The sequence below is a fragment of the Nansenia antarctica genome, assembly GCF_963989245.1.
Source record: "Nansenia antarctica genome assembly, chromosome: 19".
NCBI classification, from domain to species: Eukaryota; Metazoa; Chordata; class Actinopteri; order Argentiniformes; family Microstomatidae; genus Nansenia; species Nansenia antarctica.
Window position 1 is genome coordinate 476,184 of NC_137692.1, and position 12,690 is coordinate 488,873.

General features: G+C 44.4%; 1 protein-coding gene across 1 annotated transcript in view; it reads left to right on the plus strand.

Moving 5' to 3' along the window:
* drosha (drosha ribonuclease III) overlaps window positions 1-12,690 on the plus strand; it is a gene marked incomplete at its 5' end in the record, with an annotated part of 108,881 nt that overhangs the window by 89,753 nt on the left and 6,438 nt on the right. Inside the window, 6 exon segments of the mRNA XM_080549273.1 lie at window positions 486-591; window positions 1,955-2,096; window positions 4,758-4,840; window positions 6,500-6,603; window positions 10,849-10,941; window positions 11,833-11,879. Of these exon segments, the coding sequence (XP_080405399.1) occupies window positions 486-591; window positions 1,955-2,096; window positions 4,758-4,840; window positions 6,500-6,603; window positions 10,849-10,941; window positions 11,833-11,879 (575 nt within the window).

Here is a 12,690-nt window from a genome sequence, read left to right on the forward strand (position 1 = left end):
ACTAATCTATAATTCTGTTTAATTAAAGACTATTACCCACTGTGCACCTCCATCTCCTGCACTCTGGGCCAGGCGAGCTACGTTTTCTCCAGCACTCTGTAATGGAGAGAAAACACACGTCCACACAGAGCCTTTCTCTTCTAAAGAATGGAAATAGTGCTGCTGCAGCAGTAGCGTTGATCTGCTGTGCGTGCGTGTGCCGTTTTCATTTGAATTTCATTTAGTATTTTCACTGTGGAGTTTTTTTTTCCCTCTTCAAGGAAATCTTTCACTCCCTGTCAGCGTGGCTGCTCCCCGCTGTAGAGTGCTGGTATATGAGTGAATCACCAGCACGCTAACCGTAACACATGAATGTAAGAGATTGAAAGCCCCCATAGGCTTTCCTGTGAGTGTGACGCTGCCTACACCCCTGATGCTGTGTACCTGAATAACCCTATCTCCTCTGTCCCTCTCTCCTCTTTACCCCCATCTGTCCATCTCTCCAGGGGACACAACCAGAGGATGGAGTTCTTGGGAGACTCCATCATGCAGCTGGTGGCCACAGAGTACCTGTTCATCCATTTCCCTGACCACCACGAAGGTCACTTGACGGTGAGAACCGACTTTAACAGAGACTCTTATCCCACCCCGTTTTAAGAACAGTCGAGTTGCACAGGCCTCCTCCTCTCCTCCGTTTCTCTGTATTTTTCTTTCTTCCTCTCCTCTTCCGTCTCCTCCTCTTTCTATTTTTCTCTCACATACATGGGCCCACTCTTTGTTTGTACCCCTCTCTGTTTGCTCGTACGTCTTTCTTCATCATCTCTGTCATCCGCTGTCTCTCGTCCATCAGTGTTCTCTCGCTCCTCTTAACGCGTCCCTTTCTGTCCTGCTGCACTTACACAACTATGTCTTCTTTCTCTTTACTCCTTACTTCCCTCCTTACTTCCCTCTCTTTATGTGTGAAGTGTTTCAGGCCCGCGAGAGTGATGGGTACAAATATGGGACACATATTTGTCTTAAATGACTGGTCTTTTATGGCACTTTCTGGTCTATGTTGAGTGTGTGCATACACAGAGTTGAACAATGTACGACTGTGCTCAGAACATTATCGGGAAAAACCTTGAACGCCTCGCTTATTGTTACCGCTACACTTTTTGTTTCCATTTGGCGCCTCCATTCTGTACCGAGGACATTCCATAACAGATTTTTCATAAACTGTCCTAAATAAAAGACGCTAAGTAAAAACATCTGCAGTTAGATATTTATTAGTGTGGAGTCTTTCAGATGGAGCTGATGTGACATCAGTGGTATAAAAGCTTGCAGTGAACCGTGGCTAAGTGACTGAGAGCTCCACTGGTGCTGCAGCCCAAGAGTAGAAACAGGACGCATCTGAAATGGATTTCAAATTGAAAAGTGCTCATTCAACACGTGTGTGTTGGTGCGGTTGGTTGGGTGTGTGTGAGCGTGTGCCGGTTAAGACCTTACCAGGATGTCCTACAGGCTTTCCATCTGCATCTCTCTCTTTCTCCACGGCTATATTCGTCTTGTTTGTGTTTTTCCTTTTAGAGAAAGAAATGTATTTATCTGTCTCTGACATGTTCTCATCTGTGTCGCTTGGAGTCTGAATGTAATATTAATTTGAAAAATGGGAAATCTGCCTGAAACATTGACTACATGCTGCCATATCTATCATCTGTACATCTGTCCATTTGGTGTTCATCATTAGTATCCTTATTAGTGTCCTCATGCATTTTGGCAAATGCATGTCACACAACTTACATATCTATAGTTGATATCTGTGTATGATACAGTACAACATATTATGCATGTGTGTGTTGTGTGTATGTGTAACATATGCGTGTGTGTGTTGTGTGTATGTGTAACATATGCATGTGTGTTGTGTATATGTGTAACATATGCATGTGTGTTGTGTATATGTGTAACATATGCATGTGTGTGTTGTGTGTATCCACAGCTGTTGCGCAGCTCCCTGGTGAACAACCGCACCCAGGCCAAAGTAGCCGAGGAGCTGGGCATGCAGGAGTTCGCCATCACCAACGACAAAACCAAACGGCCCGTCGCCCTCAGGACCAAGACACTGGCTGACCTCCTGGAGTGTATGTACAACACCTCCTCTCTCTCTCTCTCTTGAAGTTTATAAAACCTGAACTATAGTCCTTTTACTCTCCTTTACCGTCATTGGAGGCGAGAGACTTTTGATTCTATGGAGAGCTGTTTTTTTGGCTGCTGAGCCCTTTGCTTAGTGACAGGAGAGATGATGAGCTGGAGCTCTGTCCTTCACGTCTTGGTTATTGAGGAGGCGGGTTACTGGCCCCTGTGGCCTTCAAGTCTGCAAACATCAAAACAGCATATCTGTGGCTGTGGAGGCTGAAGTAGAGGCAGCATAACGAACTGTACTGGATGTTCTTCAAAGGCCGAGCCGCAAGAGGACCATATGCACACACACTCCTGTACCGTGGGGTGCAACACTGTGGGCACCCCTGGTTTATATGTCTGGTTTATATGTCTGTTACACCCCTGGTTTATATGTCTGTTACACCCCTGGTTTATATGTCTGGTACAATACATCTCCAAGTGATTGAAAGCAAACCTTTCTGCACATTTTAAAGAAAGGTTTATTTTTATTTTCAGTTAAAAAATAAAAAGGAAAAGGGCCATGTGCAAAGGTTTGGGAACCCTTTTGGATTATTATTTGTTGTTGATGATTACTAAGGCCCAGACCAAAGTGATTTACTCGTTAGGCTTCAATGAGTCAGGTGAATATAATTCCAGGGTTGAACTATATATTCTGTAGTAACTCCATGCCTTCTAAAGTGTCCGGCTGTGGTGGCTGTTGTGTCTGGTGTTAAAAACCATGTGTTCCTCTTAACAGTGGTCCAAGGATGTCAGAATCAAGATAGTTCACTTTCACCATCAAAGAGAAGGCTACAAAAGACTCTTGCAACGTTTCAAACTACCCATTTCCACTGTCAGAAACATCATCAGAAAATAGAAAATAAATGGAACATTTGAAGTCAAGGCAGACCTGGAAGACCAAGAACATGTTCAGATAGAATGGCCCGAGATCTGGAAAAGAGCTGCAAAAGAGAGTAGCAGACACCGGTCTAGTTAACAGGACAACAATACAGTGTAGCTTAAACAACAAAGTTGAGTTAAACAACAGCAGAGTTGCCAGAAAGAAGCCTTTCCTACGACCTCAGCACAAAATGAAGCGTCGGAAGTATGCAAAAGAAAACCTTTAGAAACCTGAAGCCTATTGGAACAATGTTACATTTTGGCTACAACCAAAGAAGGAGAAAAAAGGTTGAAGCATTCGTAGAGAAGAACATCGTGCCGACTGTTAAGCATGGAGGTGGATCCCTTAAAGTGGGGCACAGGCAATATTGTGCGGATGGAAGGAAGAATGGATTTCACCAAATATCAAGACATTCTAGAGGCTAATGTTCGAAGGTCAGTCCAGAAATTGAAGTTGAAGAGAGGTTGGGTATTCCCAATTTATTCCCAATCCCAAATTTAAAATTATTATTCCAGCAAGACAATGACCTGAAGCATGCTTCAAAATCAACCATGAAGTACCTCCAGGAAAGACGGATGAAGGTTTTGGATTGGCCGTTACAGTCCCCAGACTTGAATATTATTGAAAATCTGTGGAGAGATCTCAAACATGCCGTGCATTCAAGAAGGCCGAAGAATATTTCTGAGCTAGAGGTGTTCTGCCAGGAAGAATGGGGAAAAATTCTGAAAAGAAGAGGAAACATTTGCAAGCTGTTATAGTTGCCCGAGGTGGAGTTACAAAGTACTAGCTGACAGGGTTCCCAAACTTTTGCACAAGCCCTTTTTCCTTGTTTTATTATTTTGAAACTGTAAAAAGTTAAAAAGAAAAATTATTATTGCTTTAAAATGTGATGAAATGTGTCATGTTTGACTTTGTACCATTTAGAGGTTAGGTTTGCTTTCTTTCACTTATTATTAATGATTAATTAATAGTTAATAATTGTAAAAGGCATTTTGACTAGGGGTGCCCACATTTTTGCACCCCACTGTACATACGTGCACACACACACACACACACACACACACTGTATTATTTGTATTCTGATTCTTCAATGGCCAGTCTAGAGTAGAGAGGGTAGAGAGGTTGTGGTGGACATGATTGGTGCTCCTAAGCATATGAACAGTCATGCCCTCCAGCTACAAGTACAGCTGCTCAGGCCCAGTGAAATATTATCCATTACACTTTACTCCACTTCACTCTTAGCTATAGTGCGAAAGAACACATTGAGTGTAATGGAAGGTGCAAACAAGATCCAGTTTGTCCTGTCTCCATTCACTGGTGTTGTGTAAAGGGGGAGTGGGTTCAGAGACATAATGGTTCAGAGACCTCCTGACAAGTGCTGCTTTCCTGGATGGACAAGGCTTCAGGAGGGGCTTGGGAATCAACGCCATTGTCTCCTTCAATTCAATTCAACAACATCTTTGTTTAAAGGAATGGGAAGATAAAATAACTGCAGCAACAGCACCCATTCAGTCGTTTCAAATCTACGGTACTGCCTGTGCAGCCTTGCACTTCTCTCCCCACGGTCTCTCTTTTAATGATTCCTTTTTTTCTTTTCTTTTTTTTTTTAAGAAAGAAAACAACAACTCTTGTGTTACTGTTACCTCTGAGAACTCTCCCTTTCATGTGGTCTGCTAAGTAGACTTCTCCTCTCTTTCTTCTCTCTCATTGTTGTAACCCCCCTTCCCTTCTCTCTCCGTAGCTTTCATCGCAGCCCTCTACATCGATAAGGACCTGGAGTACGTGCACACCTTCATGAATGTGTGCTTCTTCCCTCGGCTGAAGGTGGGCGCCCATCGACAAACCTCTAAACCGGTAGAGAGGCCACTCGCTCCGGTCGATGAGCACTCGGCAGAGCCTCGCGAGCATAGACAGAGAGAGAGAGCACTAATGGCTAAAGGGCTAATGGCGCTAACATTGACAAGTGTTCAAAGTGGTGCTTGCCGGTCTTAGCATCACTGTACACTCCTATTTTAGTCAACTTATTATGGGAAACGACCCTGAATCAGTCAAATGTTTGATATTGTTATTAGGTTGCTAGTGTCAGTTGTGTTATTGATCGCCTGGTTGCTGTTTGTGAGATGCTGTTTCTCAAGTGTTTTGGGGCGGTTCAAGAAGGCCTCGGTTAAGGCTCTTGCCTCCTTTTATATGTGAGCTATGGAGTACCAATTCATTGGTGAGGTCTTGCAGGTTGGTGGGCCTGCCTTTTCCTGTAACAAGGAATGTAAAAGGACTAGGCTATCACTCTCTCTCACACACACCCACAGCGTACACACACACGCGCACCATGGCGCTCTCTCTGTGAAGCCTCTGCAGTGGTGTGATATGCCATGCTAATTGCTGTCTCGGCGTGACTCTCCAGGGAAGCTTCATGGCTCTGGAGGAGCTTAGCTTTGCATCATGGTCGCTGGTAGAGAACACCTCATTTCCACTTCCAAGAGAAAAGTTGTGAAACAGCCAACACATCTCCTTACTACATACCCCCCTCTCGAAATGAGAGCATCCGGTGTTGCTTCAGCTTATTTATTCTTTCAGAAGAAAAAAGGGACATGAGTGCCTTCCTGGTCTCATTTGTGTTTAGTGACATGGGCATAGTATCCCAGTATAATACAAATTCCCTGTGATTATAATCAAAGTCAGTAATTTATTCTCACACTTAGCAGAGGTGTTATTCTCACAACAATCACATTTGTCTCCGATGCGCCAATGTAATTTGTTGTAGTCGACAGAACCAATAGATTTTCCAAAACAATGTGCTAACCAAACTTCCCACAGTTAGGGTGACTGGCCTATAGTTGTACCCAAAGACTGACACTGTTAGATAATTAGTAATCATTGGCGCTACTTTTTTTGGGGGGGAGGGGGGGGGTTGACACCTCCCATAAAGATATTGATTCCCCAAATTTGAAACTAAGCTATGCCTATGTTTAGTGATGTGTGTGCAAGCGCTGATATCAACACAGCCAGTACAGATTGAGAGAGAGAGAGAGAGAGAGAGAGAGAGAGAGTGCAAGCAAGCGACCAAGCATGGGCTATAGGGGCAGAACCACTCTTTGTAGAAAATGAATAGGAACAGACAGTTCTACACTCAAAGTCTCCCTGTTATAACAAGCCTGCTTCCCTGTTAATGGAATTGCTTTTAGAACTCCCTTTGGATGGGGGAAATGTATCAGGCCCGCACACCTGGGAGACTCCCAGACGCTCTTTATTTCTGGCCCAGGATCCGCTTTTGTCTTAAGTAGCCTGTGATTTGTACCCACCGAGAAGCCAGAGATGAAGCTAGTGAGAGAGCATGAGCGGGAAAACGGGGAACGGAGGAGTCGGGTAGGGAATTAAATAAAAGTATGTGCGAGTTAGAGAGAGAGAGAAGCTGTTGCTGTGTTTTGGGTCTGTTGAAATGGTAAAATGGTACGTATGTGTGTGTGCACTCCCCTGTATACGCAGGAGTTCATCCTCAACCAGGACTGGAACGACCCAAAGTCCCAGCTCCAGCAGTGCTGTCTGACTCTGCGGACGGAGGGCAAGGAGCCAGACATCCCGCTCTACAAGTAAGTCCTGATCACACACAAACCCCTATGATCTCCCTCTGTCTCTCTCTCTCAAGCACACAGCCAGTGGAGGAAAGTATTCAACACATCAACAATTTAATTGAACTTATTTCCATTGCAGCTATTATATAAAATGAGTACTATCAAATTTAGACCAGACATTGGTATTAACTCAATAAAATTGCACAGCTAAAGAGATTGTAACACTCCAATCCATAAAAAGTTATGTGCAATAAAGGGGAGTGACACAGGAAATAATTATTTAACACACTAACTGAAATGTATTTAATAAAAAAATTAATAAGGTGAGGCCGGGACCTCTCATTGACCATTATCTCTTGAGGAAAAGGTCAAGTCAGTCGAATGAAGATCAGCGGCAGGAAACAACCCAATGTCCGCCAAGCATCAGCACCCCAGTGGCGAGGTGACTGTTGTGAGCACAACATCTGAGAACCTGGAACCTAGCCATTTGCAGCCTGTTATGGAGAACACAATCCAAAGTAAAGTGGCCAAAGTCGTCCAGTAAGAAAGAGTGGACATCAGTCAATGCAGACCTGAGCAAGATCCTGAACAGTCTTCATGGAACAGCGGAGAAGTAGCTGGACAGAATGGGTGACCTGATATCCACTATGGGGAAGAAAGGTTTGGAGCAAAAGAACCAAGGAAAGAGAACAACATTCCCTCCCAAGTCCAGAAGACAACAGGAAATTGAGAGCCTTGTCAAGGAGAGAAGGGTCCTATGGAAACAGTGGAGGAAAGCATCACTGGAAGAGAGAGTGGGCATCACTGGAAGAGAGGGTGGGCATCACTGGAAGAGAGGGTGGGCATCACTGGAAGAGAGGGTGGGCATCAACCTCCTGCAAGCAGATCTAAAGGAACGCCTGGGAAGACTGCGGAGAGAAGAACACCTCAGAATGTGTCGCAAGAAGAAGGAGAGAGCAAGAACTTCATTCTACAAGGATCCCTTCAGATTCGTGAAAGGGCTCTTCACAAAGGCGGGTCACTCAAAATGCCTAAAAAGGATCTTGAAAACCACCTGAAAACAACGAACACAGGTGACCACAGACATGAACAGAGGGTCATACCTATAGACATGCCACCCATTCCACAACCAGACCATCAATTTGACGACAGCCCTCCAAGATGGAGCGGCAAAACTGGGTGCGGCTGTGGCGCAGGAGGTAGAGCCGGTGTCTAATGATCGCAAGGTCGGCAGATCGGTTCAAACCCTGGCTGGCCACATGTCAACGTGTCCTTGGGCAAGTTACTGAACCCCAAATTGCTCCCAATGAGCAGGCCGGCGGCTTGCATGGTAGCTTGCCGCCTTTGGTGTGTGAATGGGTGAATGAATGGGTGAACGAGAGGCATTGTAAAGCGCTTTGGAATAACACGCTATATACTGTAAGTCAGTCCATTTACCATCCATTTAACTGTGAAGAAGGCAAGGGCAGCTTCAGCGCCAGGACCAAATGGAGTTCCTTACCGGCTGTACAAAGGAGCTCCAGATGTCCTCAGGTTCCTATGGAGGCAAATGAAGGTGATGTGGAAAAAGCAAAACATCCCAAAAGCATTGCGAAGAGCAGGGGGAATATTAATCCCAAAAGAGAAGGATGCTTCGAACATCGACCAATTACGGCAAATCGATTTCCTGAACGTTGAAGGGAAACTTACCTGAAACGGAACAAGCTGATTGATACGTCGATGTAGAAACACCTACCTATGCCAGGTTTTTCCAGTTATTTCCATGTAACGTGGTCAGGGATGTAGTTCAAACCAAAAAAATCCAGAAGAATATCCGTCATCAAAGGGAAACTCATGGATCATAGATTTCACATCAACAGAACACCCGTGCCACTGGTGTCGGACATACCAGTCAAGAGCATGGGGCAGTGCTATAATGCATGCCTCAATGATGCAGACCAGAGTGATCAGCTGAGGGAAGAAACCATCAAAGGCCTTGCTAGCATAGACAAGACCCTACTCCCTGGCACGTTGAAACTGTGGTGCCTGCAGGTGGAGCTGGTGGAGATGCCACTCGATGCCACATAAGCTGGTTTAGTTATTTTTCTTACTACAGTGTTCAATACTTTTTCCTGTGTCATTCCACTTTATTGCACATTTTTATGGATTGGGATGTTACAATTTATTTAGCTGTGTAGTTTTATTGAGTTAATACCAACGTCTGGTCTAAAGTTCATGTGAATAGCCGCAATGCAAATATGTTGAATTAAGAAGTTGTACTTATTATAATACTTATTTCCCTCACTGTAGTTGTCCCTTAACGTTATTAATAATTGTGTTAAGTTGTTAAAATAAATAAACATTTACGTCAAAGAGAAAGTCTGATTTGACAGACAAACTTCCAAGTGACGCTGTGGAGCGTGTCCATGGCAACTGACTAACAGTGTTAGTTAACTCGATCACCTGGTAAATGCTTCATTTTTGGTTTCTTGTTTTTCTCGTTTTTTTGCACCTCATCTTTTCACGGGCATGAGCCTATTTGTAGCATATCTTATTGTGCAAGACAGATGTAGCCATTTGATACAGCTCTTTTCTGACAGTTGTACCATCAACACTTCCCTCTTTCAAACCTGTAGGGATCTGTGAGTGAGAGGAAAAGCCTCTTGGGTGATTTGAACGTCGGCGTCAGCAGACACGCCTGTAGCCTCCGAGGTGCTTGTAGATGTAGCAGGAAGCACACTATGCGTTGGCTACAGTAGCTGCACTATTGATTTTCTACATGAAATCATATATCACCCAATAAACCTCCTCATGAGTTGTTATTATGCAGTGACCCCCAGCCTGACCCTCTTTAGTGCTTGGAAATGAGTCATGATAGTATGTAGAAAGGACGAGAGAGCGAGAGAATGATAGTGATAATGATAATTACTGCTACAGAGGCAGATACTGCAGATGCTCTCTGTGTGCTGAGAGAGAGAGACAAGGTAGGCTATGTTCTCATGCTGAGTGTGTGGATTCAGGGTCCAGCACACTATCACCCTGGTAAAGATTGACCAGGTCAGAGTGTCTCTGGTCACACACCAGACTGATGAATGCTCAACCCGTTAGGCAGCACTCTACAGGATGACTTGACCAGAAACAGCGGGAGATGGGTTAGAATGCATTACCCCGCCAAGCCAGACACATGTACTCTCACACTCACACCTTAGTTTTTCCCTCTCCTAGAGGAGACGATGGCCTGAGTCAGTAAAGAGGGCTTTTAGCGCGAACTGAGATGCTGTGTCACACAGAGAGATATGGACCCCCTACGGCGAGAGCCTCAGCTCTCTCCCTCACAAACAGCATCCGTGGCCACCAAAAAGCCTGAGAAAATCTGTGCTCGCTGTGTTGCTGGGTTTGTGTGTGTTTGTGTGTGTTTGTGTGTGCTTCTGGCAGCTGACAGCTCCCCGCGCTTCCCCATATTCTTCATTTTATCTCGTCTTTGGTGGCGTGTCAGAAATTATTCTAAGTGACATGTTTCCTGTTGAGATTTGGTCTGTAACCGTTTGTATTTGTTCAGTACATCACATAAGCTTCTTCGTTTGTAAGCGAGGAGGAGGATTGAATTATTGATAGACTGCCATAAGTGACCACATTGCATTAAAAATGAATAGGACCTCTGAAATAAGTAAATTGTCTGTAAATAATTTAGGTGACTCAAAACCATGGGTGTTTATGCAAATGTTAATCTTTCCATTTCTCAAAATTGTGTTTGTTTCCTTGTACTCCCTTTCCCCTGATGAAATGTAACCAAATTGATGACTTGTATTATTTCAAATGTGTTATATTAATGTGACATGTCTCAGTGTCATTGCTTTCTTATAATATGTTGTTTTCTCCTCCCAAAATGTGTTGATTATTTTCCCATACTGCACTCCAAAGCTTGACAGGGGGTCTATCAGAGAGTATTGTACTTTTTTCACAGAAGTGTCAAATTTGTAGCACAGCACACATCTTCACATCTAAAGCTGATGGGGGCCCCTTTCATTGTTTATTTGTCCCTCAGATGGCTTCTGTACGCTGTCAGAGCTCTGGAGAATCAAAATGCTGCTCTCCTGCTCAGCGAGGCCTCTGGAGATGAATTATATTTGCTGCAAATGAAAACTTTTTTTCTTTTCTTGTTATTTTTCAGAAGGACAATGTCGCAGAGTGTCCTTGAGCTTTCTCATGTGTGTTATTATTTCTCTCCTCTTCCCTTTTGCCTTTCTCTCTCTCATTGCACTCTTTTCATTCGTTTTGTTGTAGGACTCTTCAGACCGTGGGGCCGTCACACGCGCGGACGTACACTGTGGCCGTGTACTTCAAAGGGGAGAGGATAGGCTGTGGCAAGGGCCCAAGGTAGGTAGACGCCGCACAACACATTAGACTACAGTGCGCTGCTCTCATCTGCTCAGTGCACTGCTAATGGGCTCTAGAATAATGGCCATGTTTTATTGATGGTGTTTATTATGGCAATTAAGCTCTCTGCGGCTATTCTATCGGGAGGGACATTATGCAGAATGAAAATGAATCGATTCATTATCGAATTGACATAAATGGTATTATAGAAACATCACTTTGAACTGGGATAATGCTCTGTGACGAGTCGGCACAGTCTCCGGTCGGCACAGGGGGTTGGGTTCTACCTGAGCTGATTCCTCACAGGGTTTCGGGGGGGTGCGGGGAGACTTTAGTGAAGCAGAGGGTAAAGAAAGTGTGAATCGCTGCATGAAGGCCTTTCAGGCTGGAGGCGTTGGTGATAAACCCTCGGCTCAGCTTCGGAGAAATGAAACGTAAATCCATCAAACATCTTTCACCCCTCCACGTCGGAATCCCCTCTACGGCCCCTACTTGAAAGAGCACTCTGGCTCTAAGCTGGCGATAAGTTTGTCCCTTCCATAGGATCTATCGCAGCTTACTGTTTTTATATTTACTAGACTTAAGCCCCCCCCCACTCCCCTACTATCCCCGCTTGGCTATGATCACATAATGCAAAATACATGCAGAGAGAGACAGTAAGATGCAGGTATAAACAGTGCCCATGCAGAGCAGTGCAGGGGCTTACCTTTCAGAGAGGTGTGCACGCTGCTACCTGGGATTGTTAGCAGAAAGGGCTTTTTGAAAAAAACAAATTCTAATCCTCTCAGTCTTTGGCCCGTCTTCTGACAGAATTTCAAAAAGGATATTTTGAATATATAAAAGACCTTTTCTTCCTCTCTTTTTCCCCCCCTCCCTTCTTGTTCAATCCAGCATCCAACAGGCGGAAATGGGAGCTGCGATGGACGCGCTTGAAAAATGTAAGTTGCTCGGAGAAGTTGGAAACCCCTCACACTCCACATGCTCTGCTTCGGTGTTCAGTATTAGCATTGTCCATATCCAAAACGGCTGCCAGAGGGCTGTAGCTTTGTCCTGGCTGCTGGCCGCTGATGGAACATTGGTCTGTTTGAAGTGTTTGCCCAGAGCTCAGGCATGGGGTCTGACCTGACTGTGAACCAGGCTTCTCTACCGTGTTGATAGGCTTGCAAGTTTTGGTTTGTTGCGTTTTTTAATAGGAATATCAAATAAGAATCCATATTGTACACCTTGTTCTGTGAAGACTCTTATGTTGAGCAAACCACTTCAGACTCTTACCCTGCGCTGCTTCACTGCTTGGCTATTTTTCATTTTATCATCCAGTGGCACTTAAGGAAAAATAGATACAATACTTTTTGGCATAAGCAATGCCTCATTCACTTGCCAAGTAAAATACAATTATGGGGCTCTGGAATCTGATCCGTCAGTAATCCCATCATCTCCTATGTGCCTCTTATGGCCCTGCATATGTGCATGTGTAATGCCTTGTTTTGAATACATTTAATACAAGAGTGTGATTTCGAATGGGTCCAGCTTGCCTGCCTGACCAACACATTAATCAAACAGTATCATTTTTCTTTACCTGAACTAATTATGTGGATAAAAATGGCTTTGCTGGAGCGGGCTTGTGGAAGTTGGAAAGGCCTCCAAGGTCAAAGCTTTGATTTCATTTGGCTCACAAATGAGCCCCCTAGCTGCATGTGATTGATTCTGTTTACACGCTTAAACGCTCACTATTTATGAAACATTAGTGTC